The sequence below is a fragment of the Bactrocera neohumeralis genome, chromosome 6, assembly GCF_024586455.1.
Source record: "Bactrocera neohumeralis isolate Rockhampton chromosome 6, APGP_CSIRO_Bneo_wtdbg2-racon-allhic-juicebox.fasta_v2, whole genome shotgun sequence".
In the NCBI taxonomy this organism is placed as follows: Eukaryota; Metazoa; Arthropoda; class Insecta; order Diptera; family Tephritidae; genus Bactrocera; species Bactrocera neohumeralis.
Window position 1 is genome coordinate 17160047 of NC_065923.1, and position 24346 is coordinate 17184392.

At 34.8% G+C, this 24346-nt stretch overlaps 2 protein-coding genes across 2 annotated transcripts in view; both read right to left on the bottom strand.

The window, feature by feature from the left end:
* Positions 1-24346, bottom strand: part of LOC126763632 (uncharacterized) — a 191733-nt gene that overhangs the window by 72107 nt on the left and 95280 nt on the right.
* LOC126761551 (uncharacterized) lies at positions 969-2921 on the bottom strand. The gene has a single exon (XM_050477851.1). The coding sequence runs from the start codon at positions 2919-2921 to the stop codon at positions 969-971; it is 1953 nt and encodes a 650-aa protein (XP_050333808.1).

Here is a 24346-nt window from a genome sequence, read left to right on the forward strand (position 1 = left end):
TAGAATAAAAATTCATAGCAATACCAAGTAAGCAGTGTAGAATAGAAAGGTAGTATACATATATTTGGGCATCTAAGGACTGGCACACACTCAGCAGTTTATTAAATTTTAATTATAACTTACAGGGTTAGGCCAGTCTGGGATTTTCAAAAAATGTAATTGAATTGGAAAAAAGATTATTTCTTTTCTTCAGTGGGTTCAAATGCTTATCTACTAAAAAACTCTGCAATATTTCAAAAAGTCTACAAAATTTCAAGAATTCTACAAAATTTCAAGAATTCTACAAAATTTCAAAAACTCTACAAATTTTCAAAAATTCTACAAAATTTCAAAAACTCTACAAGTTTTCAAAAATTCTCCAATATTTCACAAATTCTACAATATTTCACAAATTCTACAAATTTTCAAAAATAGTACACATTTCCAAAAATTTTGTATAATTTCAAAATTTTTCAAAAATTCTACAAATTTTCAAAAATTATAAAATTTTTCTTAAACTTTACAAATTTTCAAAAAAATATTTTACAAATTAAAAAAAAATTGTACAAATTTTCAAACATGCTACGAAATTTCAAAACTTCTACAAAATTTCAAAAACTCTACAAATTTTCAAAAATTCTACAATATTTCACAAATTCTACAAATTTTCAAAAATAGTACACATTTTCAAAAATTCTGTAAAATTTCAAAAATTTTCAAAAATTCTACAAATTTTCACAAATTCTAAAATATTTCTAAAAATCTACAAATTTTCAAAAATATTCTACAAATTAAAAAAAAAATCTACAAATTTTCAAAAATGCTACGAAATTTCAAAAATTCTACAAAATTTCAAAAATTTCAAGAAAAAAAAAAACTACAATATCTCAAAATTCCACAAATTTTCAAAAAATATTCTACAAATTTATAAAAAAAATTCGACAAATTTGAATAAAAATTTTCTAACAATTCCATAAAATTTCCAAAAACTACTGCTTCATCGTTCTCTTTCTATACCACCAGTAGGCATATTCCACAACAAAACCCAGTATGCTGAACAATATACCGAGACCCCACAAGTAGAATGCGCCCTGCAGTATATGCATGCTCAGCACAACATGTCTACGAGTACGATCCGCATTGCCGCCATCGTTGCTCGTTATTTCGCTCAAATCGAAATCCAAGTCGTTCGGTAACTCCTCGTAGAACTCCTCAACTTCGTGAAATTCACGTTGGCTCGAGTAGCGCAATGCATTACTATTCCAGTACTCGAGGAGACCGCTCTCAAATACGGCAGCTTGAAATAACTGAAACTTATAACGAAATGGCGAACCTTTGGCCAATATATACTCCTGCGGCATGGAACGCAAATATTCCTTGACCACGTGAAATCGCGGACGTCGCCGCTGCACATCGTAGGTTTTTATCAAGAAATCTTTCGCCGCCTCACCACGCAACAGAAAGGCAACACGCCAGTTCTTGCGCACACCGAACGGCACCGCGTAAAGGAAGGAGGAGAAGTACAATGGCAAAGACACGGCGCGCTTTTCAATCTCACGCCAGTGTGCCGCTTTCAGCGCTGGCTGCACCGTTGTGAAGAGCGTATGCACGCCAATGATGGGCACATCCAAATTCACCAGTTCATCCAGTGAGTCCAATTCCGCCTCGTAACTCGGATGCACAAAACTGCTCTCCAACTTGCCGAAATAGATTGTGGTCACCACATAACTGAAGTAAATCCAAGCGATGAGAAATTGACGCAACGAACTGATGCGCGAGAACCCGGCCACTGGTTCGCCCAATTGGGTTTGCAGAAACATTTCGATGAGCTCATACCAACGATCATGTTTCATACGCACCGCATGCGGCAAATGTTCCGCATAGCGTTTGAGCAGCGCAAAGATGGCGGTAACCGCAAAGAAATTCAATGCCAACAACAGCCAAAGCGTACACGTGAACGCTTTGATGAAAATCAAATACTCCGGCTGCATTTCCGCCGCCGGCACAACCAAATACAATTTGCGCTTAAAGTATGGATAGAGCGCTTCCACCTGCGCCGCACCGCAAGGCAGCGTAAAGCGCGCATTGAAACTCACATCGGCCGCGCCGACAATCAGCTCGTGCAGTACGCCCGTAAACGAGCCGTTCGGCAAGCAAACGCCATAATTCTCGTTATCAGCGGGTTGCGTGTAATTCGCCGACGCATTGAGATACGACACAATATTGCTCGCGAGCAAACCGTCTACGCCGTTATAACCATCGGCGGCGCGTTCACGCGGTATGGCGCGCAAGGAATCCTCAAACATTGTGATGCGTAGTTGGTGTTTGTGTAGATTTCTCAGCTTATCGTAGAAATACTGTCCATCGGTGATGCGTTTCAGCGCGAAACCCGTTGCGGTGTATGGCTCGAAAGTGTAAATGTGTTGCGCATCGGTTATGACAACGGCGTTTAGTATCTTACGCTGCCACACGGCGGCGAGCAGTCCATGCAATTGTGTGATTTGTGCATTTCGCCAAATGAAGACGTATTTGTGAAAATGTTTACGCATTTGTTTCTCATTCAACGCGCTGACAATTCGCTCCAGATAGTCGGTATGCGCGACAGCGCTCGTGGATAACATAAAGACGCTGAAGCTGTTGTAGCGTCGTTGTGGCTCTTTGGCCAATGCCTTGAGCGGTGTGACGTGTGTGGGCAACTCAGCCAGACATTTCAATAAATTCAATTCCAAATCGTATGTGGTGTTATCCTGCTGCGCGCCAGTGTACACTGTGTAGATGTAGGCATCATATTTCGTAGCGATTTCACACGCTTTATGCGCCAGCAGTAAGTCATCAGTGTGCGCGAACGGCAGCTTTGCATTCCAAGCCTCCAAACGATAAGCGATAGTCGCCGTGCAGATTTCGGGAATCAAGAGCAATGTGACTAGTTTGAGGTAAAACATTTTTACGATTAACGAAAAGTATTGTAATGTGTCCCATACTAATTGGTTTTATAGGGCTTTGGCAGGACGCTTCATTAGCAATGTAAACAAATGGCGGCAGAAGGGTGTGTTTACACGCATAACAAATTAAGCAACTAACCAACTTGATATGTGGTTCCTACTATACCCTAAGTGACTGTTTGTCTTAATTAATTTATAACTTTTAATAAAAAATAAATAAAATGTTGTGTTAACCACTAATTGCAGAAAACCATAGAATACTTCAGAAACCAGGGTGTGTCGTCTGTGGGTTCACAGATATACTCAGTAGTTTTAGCGTTAGTACCAAGGCATTTGAAGCAACAGCCAATAAAATGCTCTTAAACTGGCATATGCAGTTGTAAATGTCGATTAGAGCAAAAATAAGGTCGGTAACGACTGATTTCAGGAAAATTGTGATTCGGGATCCCGAAATAATATTTATATTGACAGTCCAAAAACAATTTATTTCTGTAAAAACTATCATTTACATTTTGTACAAACCCGAAATGCCAAATTTCCGGTGGAAAATTCGGGATCCCGAAATATTATATGCATGAAAAGGTCAAAAGACAATTACTTCAGAAAACAACTACAAAAAATAAATTAAAAGAACTTGATAGCTAATGCAATTACGAAATCACAAATTTGTCTGTGGAATCACAACTATAGATTCGGGATCCCGCAATAATATATTCTTTAACAGTCGAAAAACAATTTATTTATTTTAAAAAAGTTACCAAAAACCAATTAAAGATTATATGCTATTACGATATGTAATCCCGAAATAACAATTTTTTCTAATGGAATTTGTAGATTCGGGATCACGAACTACAAAAAAGAAATTAAAGAACGTTGTAGCATTACAATAAATAAATAAGAGCGTTATAGCACACAAAATTCCGAAATCCCGAAATTTTATTATATTATTATGTTTTGTATATTCCGTTAGTAAATTCGGGATCCCGAAATAATTAATCGAATTACTAGTTCAAAAAACCATTTATTTCAGAAAAACTACAAAAAAAAAACTAAACAAGGTAGTACGATATGCAATCCTGAAATCCACATTTTTTATGAAGTAGATTCGGAAACCCGAAATAATATTTCCATTAAATCTCTAAAGTCTAATATCAATTATTTCAGAAATAACAACAAAAAAAAATTTGATGTTATTAGGGCTTAAAATATTCAGAAATCCGGCATTTTTTATGAAGTAGATTCGGGATCCCGAAATATGTCCATGAAACAATGTAACTACTTATTTACAAATAACTACAAAAAAATTAATTAAACATCGTTAAGGTATAATAAAGTCAGAAATTCCGAACTTTTATATTGAATCCCGTTTGTAATTTCGGGATCCCGAAATAATTTATCGAAAAATGAATTCAAAAAACAAATTTTTATAGAAAAATTTGAAAAAAGTAGTCAAAGAACATTCCCGAAATCCCGATTTTTTTAATCAGTCCCGTTTTATTGCCTTGAAGTCGTTTTTCTTGCTGAACAAGTTGGTGAAAAAAACTATTTTTCCCAAAAAATTTTTTGTAAATTAAATGAATTTTTCAAAATACCAATATTATCGTTTCCAAATCCCAAAATACGATTTGAGTCGCAGGCAAAAGCATTTTAATAATTTGCATAACTGTAGTAAGTATACAAGTATAAGCACAGGTCATATTTGTGGCTAACAATTTGTACGAATTGTTCCGAAAATTTTCGAAAGTCCGAATACATTTCTTTACAAAAATCAATAATGCGAAATGGAAAGTTCTGACATAGAGGTCTGAGACTCTGAATCTAAATCGATAGTGTAAAATGTAAAATTGTGACATCGAGGTCTGACGTGCTGAATCTCCTGATAGAATTTTGTAAGATTTAATTAAAAGAATTAACGTCCCGAAATTTTTCGGGATCTCGAATCTTTTTTTTCACAAAACGAAAAAGATATATTAGTATAAAGATCATTAATCGTAGAAAAAATTATTCTAACGCCTAATTGTAGGCCACGCTCAGTTGTCAGCAATAAATTGTTGCCTACATTTAGGATGATGTTGAATAAACTGAAAAAATTAATTAACGCTGATTGTGTTTACTCGCCAATTTTCGCTTTATTTATTATTTGCTTAGCTAATTGCACTCAGCCGTCAAGCTCTCCAGCAAAAAGTTTTGAAAACATGCTTCACTGACAAAAATGTTTTACGCGCGCTTAGTCGTAGTGCTACTAATCAGCAAAATCCTCGTAATAGCCACTAGAACTCGTACGCAATCACATTTTAATTTAATTGCACCAAACGATTATGACGCCTTGAGCCGAAGAGTGTGCCATATTGCCGCACAAGTGGATGCACGCGTCAATTTCGTATATATCAACCATGGTAAACAAAAGGACACCCTGTATCATTTGGAACACAAATTACACGCTTGTATGGCGAAACTGCCAAGCTTTAGGCTGCAGTTAGAGAACTATAAAAAAGAACTCTCGCGCGGCTATGATAGCCTGAGTGTCTTCAGCATAGCTGGACACAATGCCACCCACATTAAGTGGATCACCGACATGCTAAACGCGAAACAACAGCGCAAGCAATATCATAAATATATTTTCGTTTGGAGAAATGCTGAAGAGGCGCAATTGCAACAACTATTCAAAGCTGTTTGGTCCAAACAAATCTTGGATGCGATCGCTGTAACAAGCGCCACAGCGATTTACACCTTTGAGCCGTTCACAGCCGCGGGATTTGTCGTAAAGCGTCGGCTCTTGGGTGAACCATACTTCTACGATAAATTGAAGAATCTGCAACACTATCAGCTGCGCATCTCAATGTTCAGAGACTTTTTACGCGCCGTGCCTAAACCCCAGCCACAAGTGGGCTATAGTGGCGTGGACGGTTTAATGGCGAGTAGTCTGGTGTTGCAATTAAATGCAACCGTGAAATATGTAGCACCAGCGGACAACGAGAACTACGGCGCCTGCCTGGATAATGGCACCTTCACGGGTGTGCTGCGCGATCTAATCGCCGGCTCGACGCACGTCAACTTCAACGCACAGTTCGTGTTGCCCTGTGCCGTCGAGCACATTGAGACCTTGTACCCCTACTTGAAACGCATCCTATACGTGGTAGTACCGGCGGCAGAAATGTTTCCCGCCTATCTGATCTTCGTCTACGCCTACACGGATGCATTGTGGCGCGCTTTGCTGGTATTTTTCTTTCTAATTATTGGCGCATTCGCTCTGCTCAAGTGGACCATTGAAAGTTTACGTAATGTGGAGAAAATGAAAGACGCTCGCTGGTATGATTTGATCGAAATCTTCTGGAAGGTGCAACTCGGCGTGCCCGTCGATCATTTCTCCAACACAAATACATTGCGCACATTTCTGATGGCTTGGATACTCTTCAATTACGTGATGACCAGCATCTATTTCGCCAAAGTCGAGAGTATTTTCGTACATGCCTCATACTATCCGGAAATCGATCGATTGGACGATTTGCATACCCTGAATGTGCCCATATTTGGTGTACAAAATATATTCACGGCCATAGAACCGGCGCTGAAGCCAGCGCATTGGCGCACTATCGAGCAGCATGGCGTGCATTTGCCGCTGCAATTCTCCTCATTTCAATTTGCGGTGCCGTTAAGCAAGCGGAAACATTGGCGTGTCGCATTTCTGCTGCGCGGTGAAACTGCGAAGGATTTATTGGTGAAGACTTACGATGCAGAACGCAGGCGTCCGCGATTTCATGTGGTCAAACAGCATTTGCATGCCATGCCGCAGACGTATTTGTTGCCGAAGGGTTCGCCGTTTCGCTACAAGTTCGAGCAGTTCGAGAGTCGTGTTTTGGAAAGTGGTATTTTCGAGTATTGGTCGCGTAATGCTCTGCATCAGCGCAATAATGGGCATTCACCCAATTTGGAGGAGTTTCGTAATGAATTGCCGCATGATCTGAATTTCGAGCCGAAGGAAGTTGATAGCGCCGACGATGTGGAGGAGAAAGTGGTGTTAAATATGCGCATATTGCAGGGTCCCTTCTATGTATGGGGTTTCGGCATGTTGTTCAGTTTAATTGGTTTCGCCTTGGAGCATGTATACTGCTGGTTTGAGAGGCCTCGAGCCGTTGTGGTTTAGATTACTGATGGTCCGAGAAGGTTTAAGGTTAAATAACGACTGAATTTATTCAATATGGATAAACATGTCTTTACAGTTTATAAAAGGATGTAACAAAAGAGAATATAGAAAAGGAATACAGAGTTGCAAGAGGTACATAGTTGTAATTTAAAGTACATATTCATTTAATACTATTTACTACGAACTACTTCGCCTCCACAATAATTACAATAAAAAATAATATTTTTTTTTGAAAATTGCTTGAATTCTTGATTTAAGCGCAAAATTTGTAAGAACATTATGAATTAAATGTCAGCACAAAAATTCTAGAGGATACTACATCAGCGCTTTGTAAAGTGTAGTCTAATCGAATGGTGTCGGTCAAGTAACTGGTATAAATAACATAGAATGACATAATCAAACTGTAAATACCATTTTGGTGTACATGAATTTGATACTTGGAGAGTGGTGAATCGAACAAGTAACTGGTATAAATAGCATAGAATGGCATAATGACCTTTTTCGGTGCACATAAAATCTCTAATATTGAGATAAACGTTATAGATTTTATAGACCAAAGTAGAGCGTATTCCTAGCAGAGTGGAGAATCGAACAAGCAACTGGTATAAATAACAGAGAATGGCATAATCAGACTGTATATACCATTTTGTTGTACATAAAGTCCTTAATATTGAGATAAACATCATTGATTTTCTAGACCAAAGTAGAGCATATTCGTAATAGAGTGGTGAACCAAACATGTCCATTATAAGAATTCAATATAAATTTCTTTAAAGATTTGAGTATCACCAAAACTATCGACAACATCTAAAGGAATAATTGTGAGAATATAAATTGTATAAAGTAAGCTGACAAACCACTTGTGACTGATCCCATTCCAATATCCAGTATCAAAGAAGCTTAAGATTATGGAGCTGGTCAACTGAAGACCTACAGGTTCTGTGATTTAGAATTCTTGGAAATGAGCTGATAGATTTTTATATCTGATTCCTTCTGATATCCAGCATTTAAAAAAATCAAGATGAAGTAAATATCTTTGAATAGTTGAGGTTCTATTCAAAGATATTTTCTTCATCTTGATTTTTTAAAAAGACTTTATTTATATTTTATATTTTTTAGAAAAGACTTTATTCTAGTGGCAAAGTTCGTACGACCCCGTGTTCACCAGGACTTCGGAATGTACTCCAAAAAAATATGTATATTATATATAACATAGAAGTGTTGCCATGCTAAAAAAATCCAGTGAAGTTAAGGATTTGGAAATATTAAAAAAATATAGATATTATCTCCGTATTAGGAAGTGTTTGATAGTCTAGTCTATCTTTGGAATAAGACTGGTGGATTAATGACCAGAGATCTTACACAATCTTTAACGCTCGTATATTAACAAATTATAAGTTTATAGAGCAAAATCTAATGATTGCAATAAAGAGTACGAAAATATGAAGCTCTGAGAACTCAAATCATTTCACTTACCTCCAATTATATATTTTAAGAGATAAAAATCGAGCTATGTTTTATTATATTTGAAATGGACCAGCAAGGTTGGACAGGAGTAAGTTTTGTGGTAAAGTAAAATAAAAATTTATATTTTTTCTCAAAAAAAAATATATATATATATTTGGAATTAATAAAATCTATACAAGTATTTTTTCTCTGTAATTTTTTTTTTTTTTATTTTAGGAATTAGAGTAATCAACCTACCTAAAACCGTAAAAAATATGCAAATAATATAAAAAAAATTTCGTCAAAATAATTTCGAGTTTGGTCATCATAAACAGAAATTTTTCACTGAAAAACCACAACCCACAAACACCGGCATATTTTTGGTTCAACTCTGAAACACTCAACTAATAACTGATGTCATCTCCATTAAGAACAGCCACACACAATAAACAAGAAAATAAACAGAACATCACTCAAATCGCTTTCGAGAGCACAGCCAGACACTCAAACAACCGGTGCAAAATATCCAAAGCCATTGCCAGTAAATAAGGTAAAAGCAAATTATTTTTGAAAGGAATTAAAAGTATTATTAATTGAAAGGTAAAACATCTGCAGCAATGGCAACTATTAAATTGAATGTAAACAAACTCAAATGGCCGCAGATAAACAAATTATGTTTACTTACACATAGATACATACATAAGTATGTATGCATGTATGCATATGGATGTGAATTAAGTCAAGGTCAGCTAAAGAATAATATAAACAGCCACAGAAATGCAGAAATTGGACAGATATATATATATGTATGTTGTATGTATTTATATATATATATGTATATATATGTATGTATTATATATATATATATATATATATAGTGCGGTTCTGAGCTTGAGAATATACGCAAATATTGCAAGAATATATGTATACATATGCATGCCTCATGAGCAAACAAATTTTGGTTCCTACAGAAATTTATACTTGTTTATTCCGCAAAAGCAAATAAACTTCAACAATTTAAAATGCATGAAGCTTTTAATTTATTATTAATTGTTGGATTTTCTAAAAACTATTTTAAAGGATAATGGAAAGTTTTATATAATTTAGAAATTATATTTTAAGTGAGTTTGGCATATGTTCTTATGTGTTTACAGGTTTAAAAAATCGAATTTTTTTGTTGATTCGAGTAATAGTTTCGAAGATACAGCCTTGAGAACTTGTGCGCTCGAGGATAGCTAGGCCAAGTGCGCCGTCTTTAAATGCGTGTTTCTCGAAACTGTGTTATTGAAGTCGGTTGGCAAGATTTCTGGGGAATTGCTCAACCGGTCTTCATGAAATTTTACACAGATCTTTGAGATACAATTCTCAAAGACTTGGACGAAGGATTTTTTTTCGATTACAACTATTTGAAAAAAAAATGTCGCGAAATTTTCATTTTTTTTTTTTGTAAAAATGTCTGCCAAAAATCCAATTTTCAGTTTTTTTCGTTGTCGAAGTTCTAAGTATTTTTCTAACTTTACATGATCCTGTAAGGAGTTATCCTGCCAACAAGGTCGCATCTTTTGTCCGAGGGGTCAGCGCAAATGGCGTCGCAATGGCCGAGATTAAAATATTTTTTCCAAAAATTTTAAAATTTCTTTGTTAATAGTGTCTGTTTGAAACAATAAAAAATTCTAATAAAAAATTTTATTTTTTAAATGCGAAAAATTGTTGAAAAAAGGCTGTTTTTTGCCCGAAGAAACCCATGTCACTTCTTAAATTTAAAGAAGAGTCAAGAGTTGCCGTTTCACACAAGAACTCAGCGCATTTGTGTGGTTTGTGCGCCGATGGATGCATCGATCCATATTACTTCAAAAATGATGCCGGTGAGAACGTAACCGTCTATGGCGACCGTTATCGCGACCGACTATTTGATGCATGAAATTAAAGCTCATAATCTCGGCGACATTTGGTATCAACAAGACGGTGCCACTTTCCACACATCGCATCAATCAATGGATTTATTGAGAGAACACTTCGGTGAGCAGACAATTTCACGTTTTGGGCCGGTCGATTGGCCACCAAAATTGTGTGATATCACACCGTTAGACTTCTTCCTGTGAGAATATGTAAAGTCGTAAGGTCTATGCGGACAATTCCGCTACGATTTAGGCCTTGGAGCAAAACATCACGCGTGTCATACGCCAGTTACCAGAGGAAATGCTCGAACGGGTCGTCGAAAATTGGACTCAACAGATGGACCATCTGAGACGTAGCCGCGGCCAACATTTGAAAGAGATAATCATCAAAAAATAAATGCCACAGAAAGTTATTTCGAATGATAATAAACATTCTTCTGTAAATTTAAAGTTTCTTTGTTTTTTTCTTTAAAAAAAAAAGTAGGGAATCTCGAAGTGGATCAACTTTTAACATATTTTGTCTTTATGTTTCAAGCTTTTTATTACAATATAAAAAGCTTAGCTCTTTATAAATATTATAATATATTCATATCAATTCAATTTTATGTCACTCAAACACACATGTCCAATTATTATTTACATATTTCACAGCAGAGCTTCTCATATGATAACGCTTCTACAACTTTTTGAATGAAAGCTGCAAAATCATTCGCTTTGAAACAAGTTTTATCAACTAATATATAATATATACATACATATATATGTATGTATACATATATGAGTCTTCAAATGATAGCCACACAGAAGCGTTAGTGTTTTGTGATTTTGTTAGCAAATTTAATTTAATTTATGGCTCGGAAGCTTTACTTTTCCATCAAAAACTCAGTTGTAGCTAAAACAATGCAGTCAAATTCAATTAGAACAAAGACAGTGCAGAGATGAATCACAGATATATCATATAAGTATGTATGTAATTACATAAATAAGTAAGTATGTAGATGTAATGTACATATTCGGATTAGTTTCATAATAAAAATGTGAAAGTTATACTTTTCAAAGTTTTTGGTACAAAATTTAAATTTTTGGTTAAACAGAACTAAAGGCAAAATAAATTCATTTGCAACACAACTAATGTATCCTTTGAGATTTTGAGGAAATTTTGTATGTATTTGGTAGAATTATTTCAACAAAAGGAAGAGGAAGTAGCTTCCTTAGACGGAAGAGTCTTTAAAAATATAAAATTTTCATATTTTGAAACCAGAGCGCCATCTAGCTTCTCTATAAAAAGGTACTATCCGCCATATAGTTTAATAAACTGAGGTTATTGGAACTTCAAGCTTCAAGGCACATAGCCTTGCAGTTTCGGTCAAATTTCTTTCGGCGCTGATATTTTCTGTTTAGAATATATTTTAGACACATTAGGAGTTCTATATCATTGAAATCATACTCATGAGTATTTATGTAATTCCGCCTAAAAGTAGACTAGTTTTAGTATATGATGTTTTGATACAAAAAGTTCAAGCTTATAATACAGATGATCATCCACTACTCTTCAAAGATTTTCGGAATAAAAAACGATTTCAACTTCTCACTTCGAAACTGCGTAAAATCCGTCTAAATGTATAGGTAGTTTTGAAACGATTTCAAGCCAACTTCATTTAAGCTGAAGATGTAGTAAAAGTTAGATGTTATGGTGACACCGCTGCCGTAAATGGGAGACATCCGCTTGCAACCGGTGGATACAGTGAAATATCTAGAGCTCAATCTGGATAGAAAGCGTTCATAGAAGCAGAATACTGTTGTAGAGCAGCCATTGGCAAGAGGTAGGGTCTCTCACCAAATGTGGTCTTCTGGCGCTATGACACTCTACTCAAGCCCAGTATGTTCTATGGGGTCTTCATGTGGTGGATGGCTCTAGAAAAGACCACTATTGAAAAGAAACTCGAGATCGCTCAACGGACGGCGCTCATCAGCATGTGTGATGCACTATAAGGTATAAGGAGGTCTACTTCAACCATGGCACTTAACGTCATTTTGAACATAGTGCTCGTAGACATCGCCGGATGGTGTATGGCTACGAAGGGTGCTAACAGACTCAGAAAATATGGGTTCTGAAAAGAACGCGTATCTGAACACACGGCGACGAAGTAGAAACCCGGTCATTTACATAGATTTGAGAAGCCTACGAAATCACTTCTAATATAGCCTTGATTTGTATATTATTTTGTCTATGTTGCCAAAACCATATAAACTAAAAACATATAAACTAAAATTCATACTAGATTTAATACAACGAAAATGCAACCCTGGGTGGGTATTTTCATACTGAACAGTCAGGAACACATTTATATAGAAGGAAGGATAGGAAAAATGTTGAAAAATAAAAAATAAAATGCAAAGCTTTGAAATTTTTAAATTAAACTCCAAGCAATAGAAAAAATATGTAGAAATAAATAAATAAATCACCAACGAAAAAGTGAAGGACAATAAAACCTAACGGAAAATGCTAAATTATTTAAACTCCTGAATTATATGTACATATATATATTTTTTTAGCATATAAAAAGCAAACTTTTTAGAATCCGACTGCATTAAATCGAAACAACAACAACTGCAACTAACTTAATAGTCGAAAAAGCGTCTAGTGATGGCAGAAGAGTTGCAGAGCCACTGGTTGCTTGCCAAATTTTGCAACATACTACAATGTAAATGTAACGGAAATAGTACATACAATGTGTGCGTATGTCTAGGAATGATATGTAGATTGGTTTGAAAAAAGAAAAGGACAAAGAAAAACCCAGTAGCAAATTGAAAAAAATATTGATTTTTAAATTTGAAAAAAATTTAATTTTTAATTTTGAGGTTAAGGTACTTTATTAAACCTAACTGCAATATCAGGCTGAGTGCTGGGTAGAAGTCCGACAGACAGAGCAAGGCTGTTGCTGATTTTGGTCTTAGCGCTCTTAGAATTGTCTCTACCAGAAAGGAGTACTTTAGACTTTCTTTGAATAAAGGCGTCAACTTTTATATAAATGGTGCAGATTAGGCGATATGCGTGAAAAAAAAAATTTATTATCACTATTAGTGGCTGAAATGGACCCTGCACTTCTCTCAACACCCCATTATATAAGAAGCCTTCGATGATATATCAAAAATATTGTTGGTCGCAACAAATTTACTCAGCTTCATTAATGCCTTGATATTGCATTAAAACCGAGAGTACTGCGGTGAAAATGATTCTGCCGATAGCTTTCTCAATATATATATACACATGTAATACGATTCCCACATACGAGTCCATATATCTTAAAAATCGTACAAAAGCATCGAGTGTAGTTCACAAACTCGCAAAATCCACAGCGAGCTGCAATGTCCGGCATGACAATGCAAAATTTCTCAGGAATTTGAAGTATCAGCTATCAACGCGCCAATGCCACCGAATGCATGTATATATACACACGAGTATTAAAATGTGTGATTGTATATGTGCATAGTATTCAGAGAGCTGCATAAATGCAAGCAACAACTTACAGTTAACACCAAAGGCTGCCAACAACAAGTGCAAGAATCTAAAATATCAGCGAGCTCGTACTTTACTATTGTCAACGCAGAAGTTTGTTGCAGCAAAGACAACGCAGAGTAACGGAGAGCGTAGTGAGGTGGACGTGTGTGTAGAAAGTTGGCAGCATTCGAATTACTATTTTAGTCTTTTTATTTAAATAATTTTTTGTGGGCATTCCGTTGTCACAGACAGACAAGAATTTACGCAAATTGACCAAGAGTGTGACTTTGCCGAATTCCATTTTTTCGGACGAATATTTTGGGACAATTTCTGAATATATTGGCTTGTCAAAAAAGTCTTGCGGTATTTTTATTGATTTTTTTTTTTTTTTTATTGAAATTGAAATGAATTTTTGATGACTCATGCCCAGCTCTTGACCGATGCTACGGCTGCTACTATGCCGGTCTCTTTCGACCAATTCAGCGATTTTATTGCAATTTTCGACGACAGGCCTTCCGGAGCGTGGCGCATCTTCGACCACCTCAACACCAGAACGAAAACGTTGAAACCATCGTTGTGCGGTGGAAATGGAAACTGTATCGGGTCCATAAAGTGCACAAATTTTATTGGCGGCTTGAGATGCATTTTTGCCTTTATCGTCGTAGTACTGTAAAATATGCCGCATTTTTCTCTTTATCTTTATCGCTCCATGTTTACGACGCTATAACTCACGAACGACTTAAAAGAAACGACAATCAATCGAACACGTGTTAGCGCGTGAAATGAGCTTTCCAAAAAGGTATAGCATGACCCGATGCGACGAAAAAAACTAGAACTACGCGCTTTCAGCGCCAACTACCGAAAATACCGCAAGACTTTTTTGACAACCTATTATTTGCACTAAAGATTACAACTAAAGTACTACATAAATACCTAGCACTTTTTCCTATTCTTTGGCACTACAACCGTGGCTCAGTCTGGGACGACTACACAAAACTGAGTCTGAGTTGCCTCTAACCGTTGCGAAGTCACGTCAGTGATACATACCAGTTGCCTATGAACCTGATGATCCTTTCATAGAACGCGTGAGGGCCTTTGCTGCCTTTGCTCATATGGTACATGGCTCACAAATGGAAGAGGCTTTTCGCTGAAGCATGGTACAGTATATAGTAAAAAAAAGTCTAAAAATCTTCCGGAAACTTTTGAACGGAAAAAATATTTCCGAGATTGCTTTGGAAAGCGATAAATTCGATAGCAGTCTTGAAAAGTCTTCAAAACTTGGATAGCAACTTATAACATAGAAACGTTATGCATAGCAGACGCATTCGACGATGTCGATGGGTTTTGTTTTACAAGTAGTTCGCTGATGGAAATTTTCGATTGAGTTTAGAATACTTGCCACTTGTTTTGTCACACTACCCAAAGCACCTTTGCTATGTGTTTTTAGTGTTCCAAGACTTGATGTATTCCGCTAGAGTCCATTGCTTAAAGCAAAGCTTAAAGGAGCTGAATGGTCTAGGGTAGCTTAGGGGAATTGTATTCTTGGCTGCGCCGAGCGGGTCTACTACTCTGTGTTTCTGCTTCTATTTATCCCTATCGCTATATGATGGCTACACAGACGATTTTTGCTGGGTTTGTCATTGAGTCTAGTTATTGCCGCCTTGCATAAACTAACGTCGGTAGCTGGTTTGAGCAGAAGCAAACTTTGCGCCCTCTGTTATACAAAAAATTTCGGTCTTAAAGACTGAATTGTAGTCATTTAGTTTGACTCTACCTTTGCGTATGGATTATTACAGAATTCCTAATTCAAACTGGGATTCTTCCATAAGGAGGTTTTTAGAAAAGGAATCTTCATCACTTTAGGGTAAAAGGCCCAATGAAAATATACCAACGTAAAAAAATCCCATGTCAGATTATATGGCTTTCTGAAAGAGTTGACCATAACCTCAAATTATTCCTTAAGAACTTGTATGAGAAGCAGGTCTGCTGTAACTATATTTATATGTAGTTAGTTTGAGTTTATACTTTATTGAACTCACATTAAAAAATGTCTTCAAGATACTCATATTTAACATATTCTTCAAATGATGACAGGAAAGCAATACTAAGTAAATACTTAAGTGCTCATACAGGAGATCTGCTCGTGATCGATCATTCATAATCACAAGAAATAATTATAAAAAAAATTATGTTTATGCAAAAATATTATGAAATTAATTAAAGCTGAGCTTTCCAATACTAACATGTACCACAGAAGATTGAAGTGGATCCGCACATAAATAAATATATATAAATGTGACGTAAAAGACATAAAATTTCGCGCAAATCATTCAAAAATTAAATTAATATACATGTGATCACATTTTATATTAAAAAAAATGTCAATAAAAAATAATCAAAGAAAGCATTTTTCACGTAATTATTTAACACTATCAAAAGTTCGGCGACCTTCGCCTTTTGTCTACGACTCGTGCAGCCTTCAGCAAGCGGATGATGCGCGGCGATCACCACCGAAAGCAGCAAATTGAAATTGATTTCCGCCCGCTGCACACAGGCACACCCGCAAGCGGTGATTTGTGATTTCAGCAGCAAAGTGTCCAACATAGTCATTCATTAATTTTTACGAAATAAAAAAATTATACAGTTATAAATTAAAATTTTTTGTTCGTAAATTAATGCAAGATTTATTAGTTTCATTTAAGTAAAAAGGAAAAATTTATTTGAAAACGTTAACGAGAAGGGGGCGTTAGCGCACACACACACTAATATATATGTATGTGTGTTTGTGGTTTGAAGCGCAAAGAAACGTGCGAATTAAAGTGGAGCACGCACAATTAAAACAATTAAAGCACTCTGACACAAATTAGCACTTCAATTAGTCGACACAGAAGTTACAAAATGTAGAAAAAAATGTTATTAAAAAATTTTAGAATAACTGTCAACGATATGCTGACAAACATACATACATATATATTAGGGTGGGTCAAAAAAAAAATATTTTTTTTTTGTTTTTTTTTTTTTTTTTTTTTTTGTTTTTTTTTTTTTTTTTTTTTTTAATTTTTTTTTTTTTTTTTTTATTTTTTTTTTTTTTTTTTTAAATTTTTTTTTTTTTTTTTTTTTTAATTTTTTTTTTTTTTTTAATTTTTTTTTTTTTTTTTTTTTTTTTTAATTTTTTTTTTTTAATTTTTTTTAATTTTTATTTATTTTTTTAATTTTTTTTTTAATATTTTCGTTTATTTTTTATTTTTTAGTTTAGACCCTGAAAGAAAGCTTGGTGGACACCTCAAAAAATTTTTCTTCAAGTATCAGTTTTTAATATTAATAGGAAGTCCAGGGCCTTTCAGTTTCCTATTTTTAAACTCTGCAAAGCGTATATTAAGTTTGTCATGAATTTGGTTACACCCAGAAGAAAAGATCGAAGTTCCTATAGAATATACATATAACCTATGCGTATAAATGATCAGCACGACGAGCTGTGTCGATTATGCCATGTGCGTTTGTCTGCATACCCTCGAACCAGTCCCTTAGTTTTTGAGGTATCGATCTGAAATTTTGCACATAAGCTTTTTTCTCTCCAAGAAGCTGCTCATTTGTCGGATTCGTCGATATCGCACCACTATAGCATAAAGCTGTCATACAAACTGACCGATAAAAATGAAGTCCTTGCATGTAAAACTTTTGTACTTGACAAGATATCCTCACGAAATTTTGCACAGAATACTCTTCGTTGAAGTGCTACCATTAACGAAAATATTTTTCTGATCGGATCACTATAGCATATAGCTGTGATACAAACTGACAAGATATCCTAACGAAATTTTGCACACAATAATCTCTCATACAGTACTAAAATCAACAAAAATATTTTTCTGATCGAAGAACTATAGCATATAACTGTGATACAAACTGCCCGAACAAAATGAAGTCCTCAAATAGAAAAATTTTGAATTTGACAAGATATCATCACGAAATTTTGCACGGAATATTCTTCCCTTAGAGTGCTACAATCAGCGAAAATATTTTTCTGATCGGGGCACTATAGCATATAGCTGTCAAACAAACTGACCGAAGCAAATCATGTCCCTACATGGAAAACTTTTTTGTATGACAAGATATCTTCCCGAAATTTGGCACAGATTATTGCCAAAGACAACGCTAAAATCTGCGAAAAAATTGCTCAGATAGGACTACTATATCATAGCTACTATACAAACTGATCAAAATAGATAAATATTTTCTTATACATTTTTCCTTAAAAAAAATGCAACTGCAACCTGTAATTGAGATAATTTTTTTCGAGTTGTCTACCAATCAATTATATGGAAAATTAAGTAAAAAAAAATAATATTAAAAAATAATAAAATTATTTTTACCCACCCTAATATATACATAAATTTGTTTGTACATATGTACGTACAAGCCACACATAACTTTTCTGCCTTAAATCATTCATTACAACGGTAATGACAATTTTTAGCATAATTATGTATGTATGTATGCGTGTATGTACTAATAAACTTCTTTAAACGAGTATATATGCAAGTATGCATATTAATAAAAATGTGTAACCGCAGAAGTATGTAATTGGTCATTCACATATTTAATTATGTGCACGCAGCAGCCACCACTATGGGGGTCAAGAGGTTAAATTAATTAAAAATTTAATACTGCTGACAAATGATCTTCAAACTGTTTAGTGTATGTACATATATGTATATAAATTAGTATGCATGTAAATGCTTATCTGCACATATTATTTAATAAAAAAGGCTGTTGAACTTGAGGCAATACAACAGCATTTCTAAAGTTTGACAAAATGCCTTGAGCAGCCAAAGAATTTAGACATTATATGATGATTAGGAAAATATATTTTATGTGTTACTAACGGTAGGTTTTAAGAACAAGAAAACTTTGCTCTCACATGCCAAATTTTCCAGGAAGCATTAATGATATAAGCAGATATATTTTCGTTGGTCTCTAAGTCTTTACAAGAAATCAAAAAAATTCTTGGAAACAAAATTTTAAAATAATTCAAAAAGAAATTCTCGGAAACAAAATTTCAAAATAATTAAAAAATAAATTTAAAAATCTTGTATGAGGTCCATTTCTATATTTTTATAAAATAAGCAACAGAGTTTCTTGTTGTCACTCAGATACATTTAGATTTCGTTCACTAAAACTTGTCACCCTAAGATAAGTATACCCGTGGATTAAAAATCAATTTTGTTGTCGATGTTTTCCGACATCTTAAGAGGGTTTACGGAGGCGTCCACCTTCGCGTTTACATTTCGGCTGCACATTTTTTTTCAATATATGTGACCTGGTCTATGAAAAGGGAGCTAACGTGCGAAAACTAGTTTTCTGGGAAACACCGTTATCTCGTTATTTCTCTGTTCACCGTTATTTCTCGTTATCTCATTAATTTTGACACCTAAGCCCCATTTCCGCAGACCAGGTCACATATATACAGGGTTTGTTCGGAAAGTAATAGAACCGAGTCGATTTAAAAAAAATGATTGAACCAATAGCTACAATTCTTTAAAAACTTTCAAAATAGGCTTTTTCAGCGTCGATGCAGCGCGGCCAGCGCGATTTCCAAGCATTGAAGGCGTCACGGAAGGCATTCTCCGGAATAGCCTTGAGAGCCGAGGTGCATGTTGCTTGGATCCCCTCTGTCGTCTCAAAATGCTTGCCTTTCATCGGCCTTTTCAGGCAAGGAAACAAAAAAAAGTCCGGGCCACATTTGAAGGGCGGCTGCGGAAACTTTGGGATGTCGGCCTTGTGTAGGTAGCTTTTCACAAGAAGAGCAGTGTGAGCCGGGGCTTTGTCCTGGTGCAATTTCCAATCGGCTGCGATGTCTTGTCGGACCCGAGTGATCCTTGCGCATGTTCAAGTGTTCCGTCACAATGTCATGAATCACAGATTTTGATAAATTTAACATCTGGGCAATTAAACGAATACTTAGTCGACGGTCGGAGTTCAAAACTTTGCACGCACGGGTCACATTGTCGGTGTTTGTCGAAGTCACAGGTCTCCCAGCACGGTCTTCATTAGTGATTATTAGGATCAAAAAATTCCAACTAGGAACTTAGTTTATTTTAATGGGAAAGCTGCGGAGCTAGGCTCTAATGCATTAGCAGACAACGCCAGAGTTAACCGCTACGTAGACAGTCAAGCAGCAATCAAGGTTTAACCTCGTTTCACATGTCGGCCAAAGTGTCTTGGAAATCAGGCTAGCGGTGGAGAGTGTCGTCAGGAACAAACGAATGCCAGGTCACAAAAGGCATCGGGGGCAGTTGATAGTGAACAAGATTGCCAAAAGCAATCGGCTATCACCCAAAAAAAAAGTGATCAACATTTGAAACCCTTGTCTATACGACGCTCTGGACAGAAGTCTGCGAAAGAAAATCAAAATGCGATGACACGATCTATCTGTGCAAAACTAAAATCATAGGTGAAACATTAGATCCGTAATATACAAGGTTCCTACTAGCAAACGTCTACAGAATCATGCTGGCATATGACAGAAAACTGCAGAAAATGTTAAGAGCAAGACACCTGGGAAACAAAAGAGCACCGCTTGTGCACTTGTCACGCTTAGGCAAGTCAATGAGTCACTAGAAGAAGTATCGTTAGTGAGTTCTTAGTCTGTTGAAATTATCGTCAAGCGCAGGGAACCTGAATAATGACTACTCTTCGTAACGGAACTCCTTCTGGTATCGCAAAGGACCACAACTGGTTTATGCGCGGTTTATTAGGCTACCAAACTAACTTAGCTTAGTGCTATTTCAATACTGAAGTAGCATACTACATATGTCTCTGATGACAGGTTGAAAGAATAGTGTCTGATTAGGTCGACATCTCTTTCGTGTCCGTTCGCATGATTTTGGTGGATATTTTGGGTATGAAACGCATTCTGGCTCGACTAGTCGCGATAAAGCTGAATTTTTTTTCAAAACGACTAGCGCAAAATCGCACGATCAAGCATGTCCAAATAGACTTGGACCACAGCGCCACAATCATGGAGAGCATTATAACTGCCAATGAGGCATAGGTTTACGAGTTTGATATGCAAACAAGTAAATAATCATCGAAATGGAGGGGGAAAACGAGCTGAAACCAAAAAAAAAAAATACGCCAAAGCCGCTCAAAAGTCAAGGTGACGCTCATTGTTTTTTTCGATATTCGTGGTTTGGAGCAACATGAATTTGTTCCAGAGCAACGGACGGTCAATAAGGAGTTCTATTGGGCCGTATTGAGGCCTTTGCGTGAGAATATGCGACGAAAACGACCAGAATTGCGGAAGATCAATTCATGAATTTTACACGAATATTACTTTGAAGGCGATAAAATAAATATTGATGAACTATTAAATATTTTGCGCTTTATTTACAATTTCCAGGTACTTTTTTCAAAATATATGTGGTTTATTACTTCTTGAACTATATGTCTAAAAACACGGCTAGCATTAAAATTATAGCTAAACAAATTTATTTGCAGAACGCTTTGCATTTCTGACTTCTTCAAATGCTTGATCACAAATTAAGATCGTTTAAATGCTCAAAATGCATTTGCAAAATCCAAAACCTTTTAGAACACAAGCTCACATCTTTCAAAATATATATATCGCGAATGGCAAGCATGCTCGAAAAGCGTTCAAGTTTCGCCATTTCCATGGAACAATTAAGAACATTTCTGCAAAAATTTTTGCAGTCAGCGTTTGCAACATCTGGAGATTTGATTGAATTAGAGAGAATTTGGAACATCAAAATAGCGGTGATCTGCAACAATTTGCACACATTTATTTATGCAACACTTTTCGCATATTGCTTGCCTCGGCGCAACTACAGATCACTAAGCAGATTTAGATTTTTTTATTTTTAATTTAAATTTGTGGCGAATTAATTCATTTTCAGGGTTTTTCACATCAATTTCTAATCAATGACGCGGGCGATCGATGGCTCTTTGGCAATCGCAACTTTTTCTCAATGAAAAAACACACACACACACAAATCAACGCAGCAGTCGCCAGATAATGCAATGCCATTGAAGTCGGAAAGCGGCAACAACATTTTTTTATTTTTGTTTTTGTTTGATCACTTGACTTTGCTTTTACTTTTAGCACTTTTTACACGCTTTCGGCTTTGTGCGTGTGCAACACAACACCACCACACATTATTCAACACATACATACATACATATGAAATTCGTGGAGGCACAAACGGATTTTGTATTGCGAAAATGCACAATGATTATTTTTATATCTTTAGTTGTTGTTGCTTTTTGTGTTGTTTTCTTTTCGTTTTTTTTTCTATTTAACGTCGAAGCCTAAAGCGTACGGATCGCGTGCGTTCAGACACATCCGGACGATTTAGAATATGTGCGCGCAAATACAGTTAGCGTCCAACTGAAAGTGCTGCAGCCAGGCAATGTGCCGAATGCCGGCGAACGGCGGTGGCGAACGAGAGCAAATTGGCTTTGACGTTCGTGGCCGAGCATCAGTCACAACATATGTACAACAACTTCCTGTGCAGATGCAGGGCGATGATCGCCAAGTGATCTTGCAAGCACATTCTAGGCGGGGAGCTGAGCGCTTAGTGGACCACACGAAGTACACAGTGTGTAGACGATTTAGACTCTCGCTGGCGTTGTGCCCAGCATTTTGGCTGCGAGAAAAACATTTGCCGGCTACGAAGGCGCGAGCAGTTTTAGACAAAGTACGCTCTACTCTAGTACGCAAAGTTGAAGTCAACGAAAGCGCACAGAAGTGGAGGGGAAGCACTGTGACAGAAGGGACGTGGAAAGTGGAGACATATAATAAAGAAAATAATAAAAAATAGAATTTAAATTGCAGACACTGCAAAAAAGGGGTGTTGGTGTTGGAGTACTGTCGAAGCTGCAAGTGCAAAAGCATATAGTGCTCTAATTTATTGCTCTCAACGAGGAGAGACAAATGCACGGCACGTACTCCACGTCTTAATTGCCTGAACGATGGCGAGTTGCAAATATTTGGCGCGTGGATGGTGTAAAGTGGAGGTCACATGGTATTATAGGTACTTAGGGAGCGCAAAAATAAATAAATATTATACACAAATATTTGTACATATGTATGTATAACTGAAAACAGAGAGCTCTTACTAGACCTACAAGAAATTTAAAAACAAATTTTTTTTTTAACTTAAATATAGATTTATAAAAAATATGGGAAGAAGGCAGCATAGAAACTAAAAAATTAATTGTTTTCAATAAAGTTAAGATAGAAATTCGCACACAGAGTATATAAAACAAATATTATTATAAAAATTACCCAAAAATTCAACAAAAATCTATAATTCAAAATAAAAAACTAAAAACAGTATAAAAAAAACATACAAAAACCATAAATACAATAAATATATTAAAAAAAAAAAAAAAAAAAAGTAAAAAAAAAAAAAATAAAAAAAATATTTTCAAAAAAAAATAAAAACAAAAAATAAAAAAAAGTAAAAAAAACAAAAACTATATAACATAAAAAAACACAAATAAATCATACAAAAACATTTAAAAACTAAGAAATTTATACTACTAAGTTTCAATTAATTTAATTATTTTGCTTAAAAAGTTTTGCAAATTAAATTAATTTAAAAAAACAGCACATTATTAAAAAGTTTAATTAATAGCATATAAATTATAATAAAAAATATTCCAATGAAATATTCATTAAATAGTTTCATTAAGGCAAATAAAGTGAAAAAGAAAAACTATAAAAATTATTATAAAAAAACAACCGTTATTTAAAAAAAAATACTCTCCTTATTTAAAAAAAAAAAAAAAAATATAAAAAAAAAATATATAACAAATAAATATATTTAAAAAAGATGTATGAAAAAATGATTAAACAATTATTTAAAAAAAATATTAAAACAAAATATTTAAAAAAGATGTATGAAAAAATTATTTAAAAAATATTAAAAATTAAGGCAAATAAAGTAAAAAAAGGAACTATAAAAATTATGAAAAAAACATATTTAAAAAAAAAAAAATTATTTAAAAAATATTAAAAAATTAAGGCAATAAAGTAAAAAAATTAAATTATAAAAATTTATTAAAAAAATATAAAAATACATATGTATATGAAAAATTTTTAGAAAAAATTATTAAAAAAAAATAAAAAATAATTTATTAAAATAATTAAGAAAGTATTTAAAATTTAATTAATTAAAATTCTTAATGAGAATTTATAATATACAATAAAAAAAAATTTTAAATGAGAAATAATTTACAAACTAAGGTAAACAAAATTAATAAAAAAATTAAATTAATTAATAAAAAGTAATAATTTTGAAAATTTAATTTTTTTATACATAATAAAAAATAATCAACAGCTTGAAAAAAAAATAAAAAAATTAAGCTTTTATTATTTTTTAAATAATTAATAAGTATTACAAATTAAATA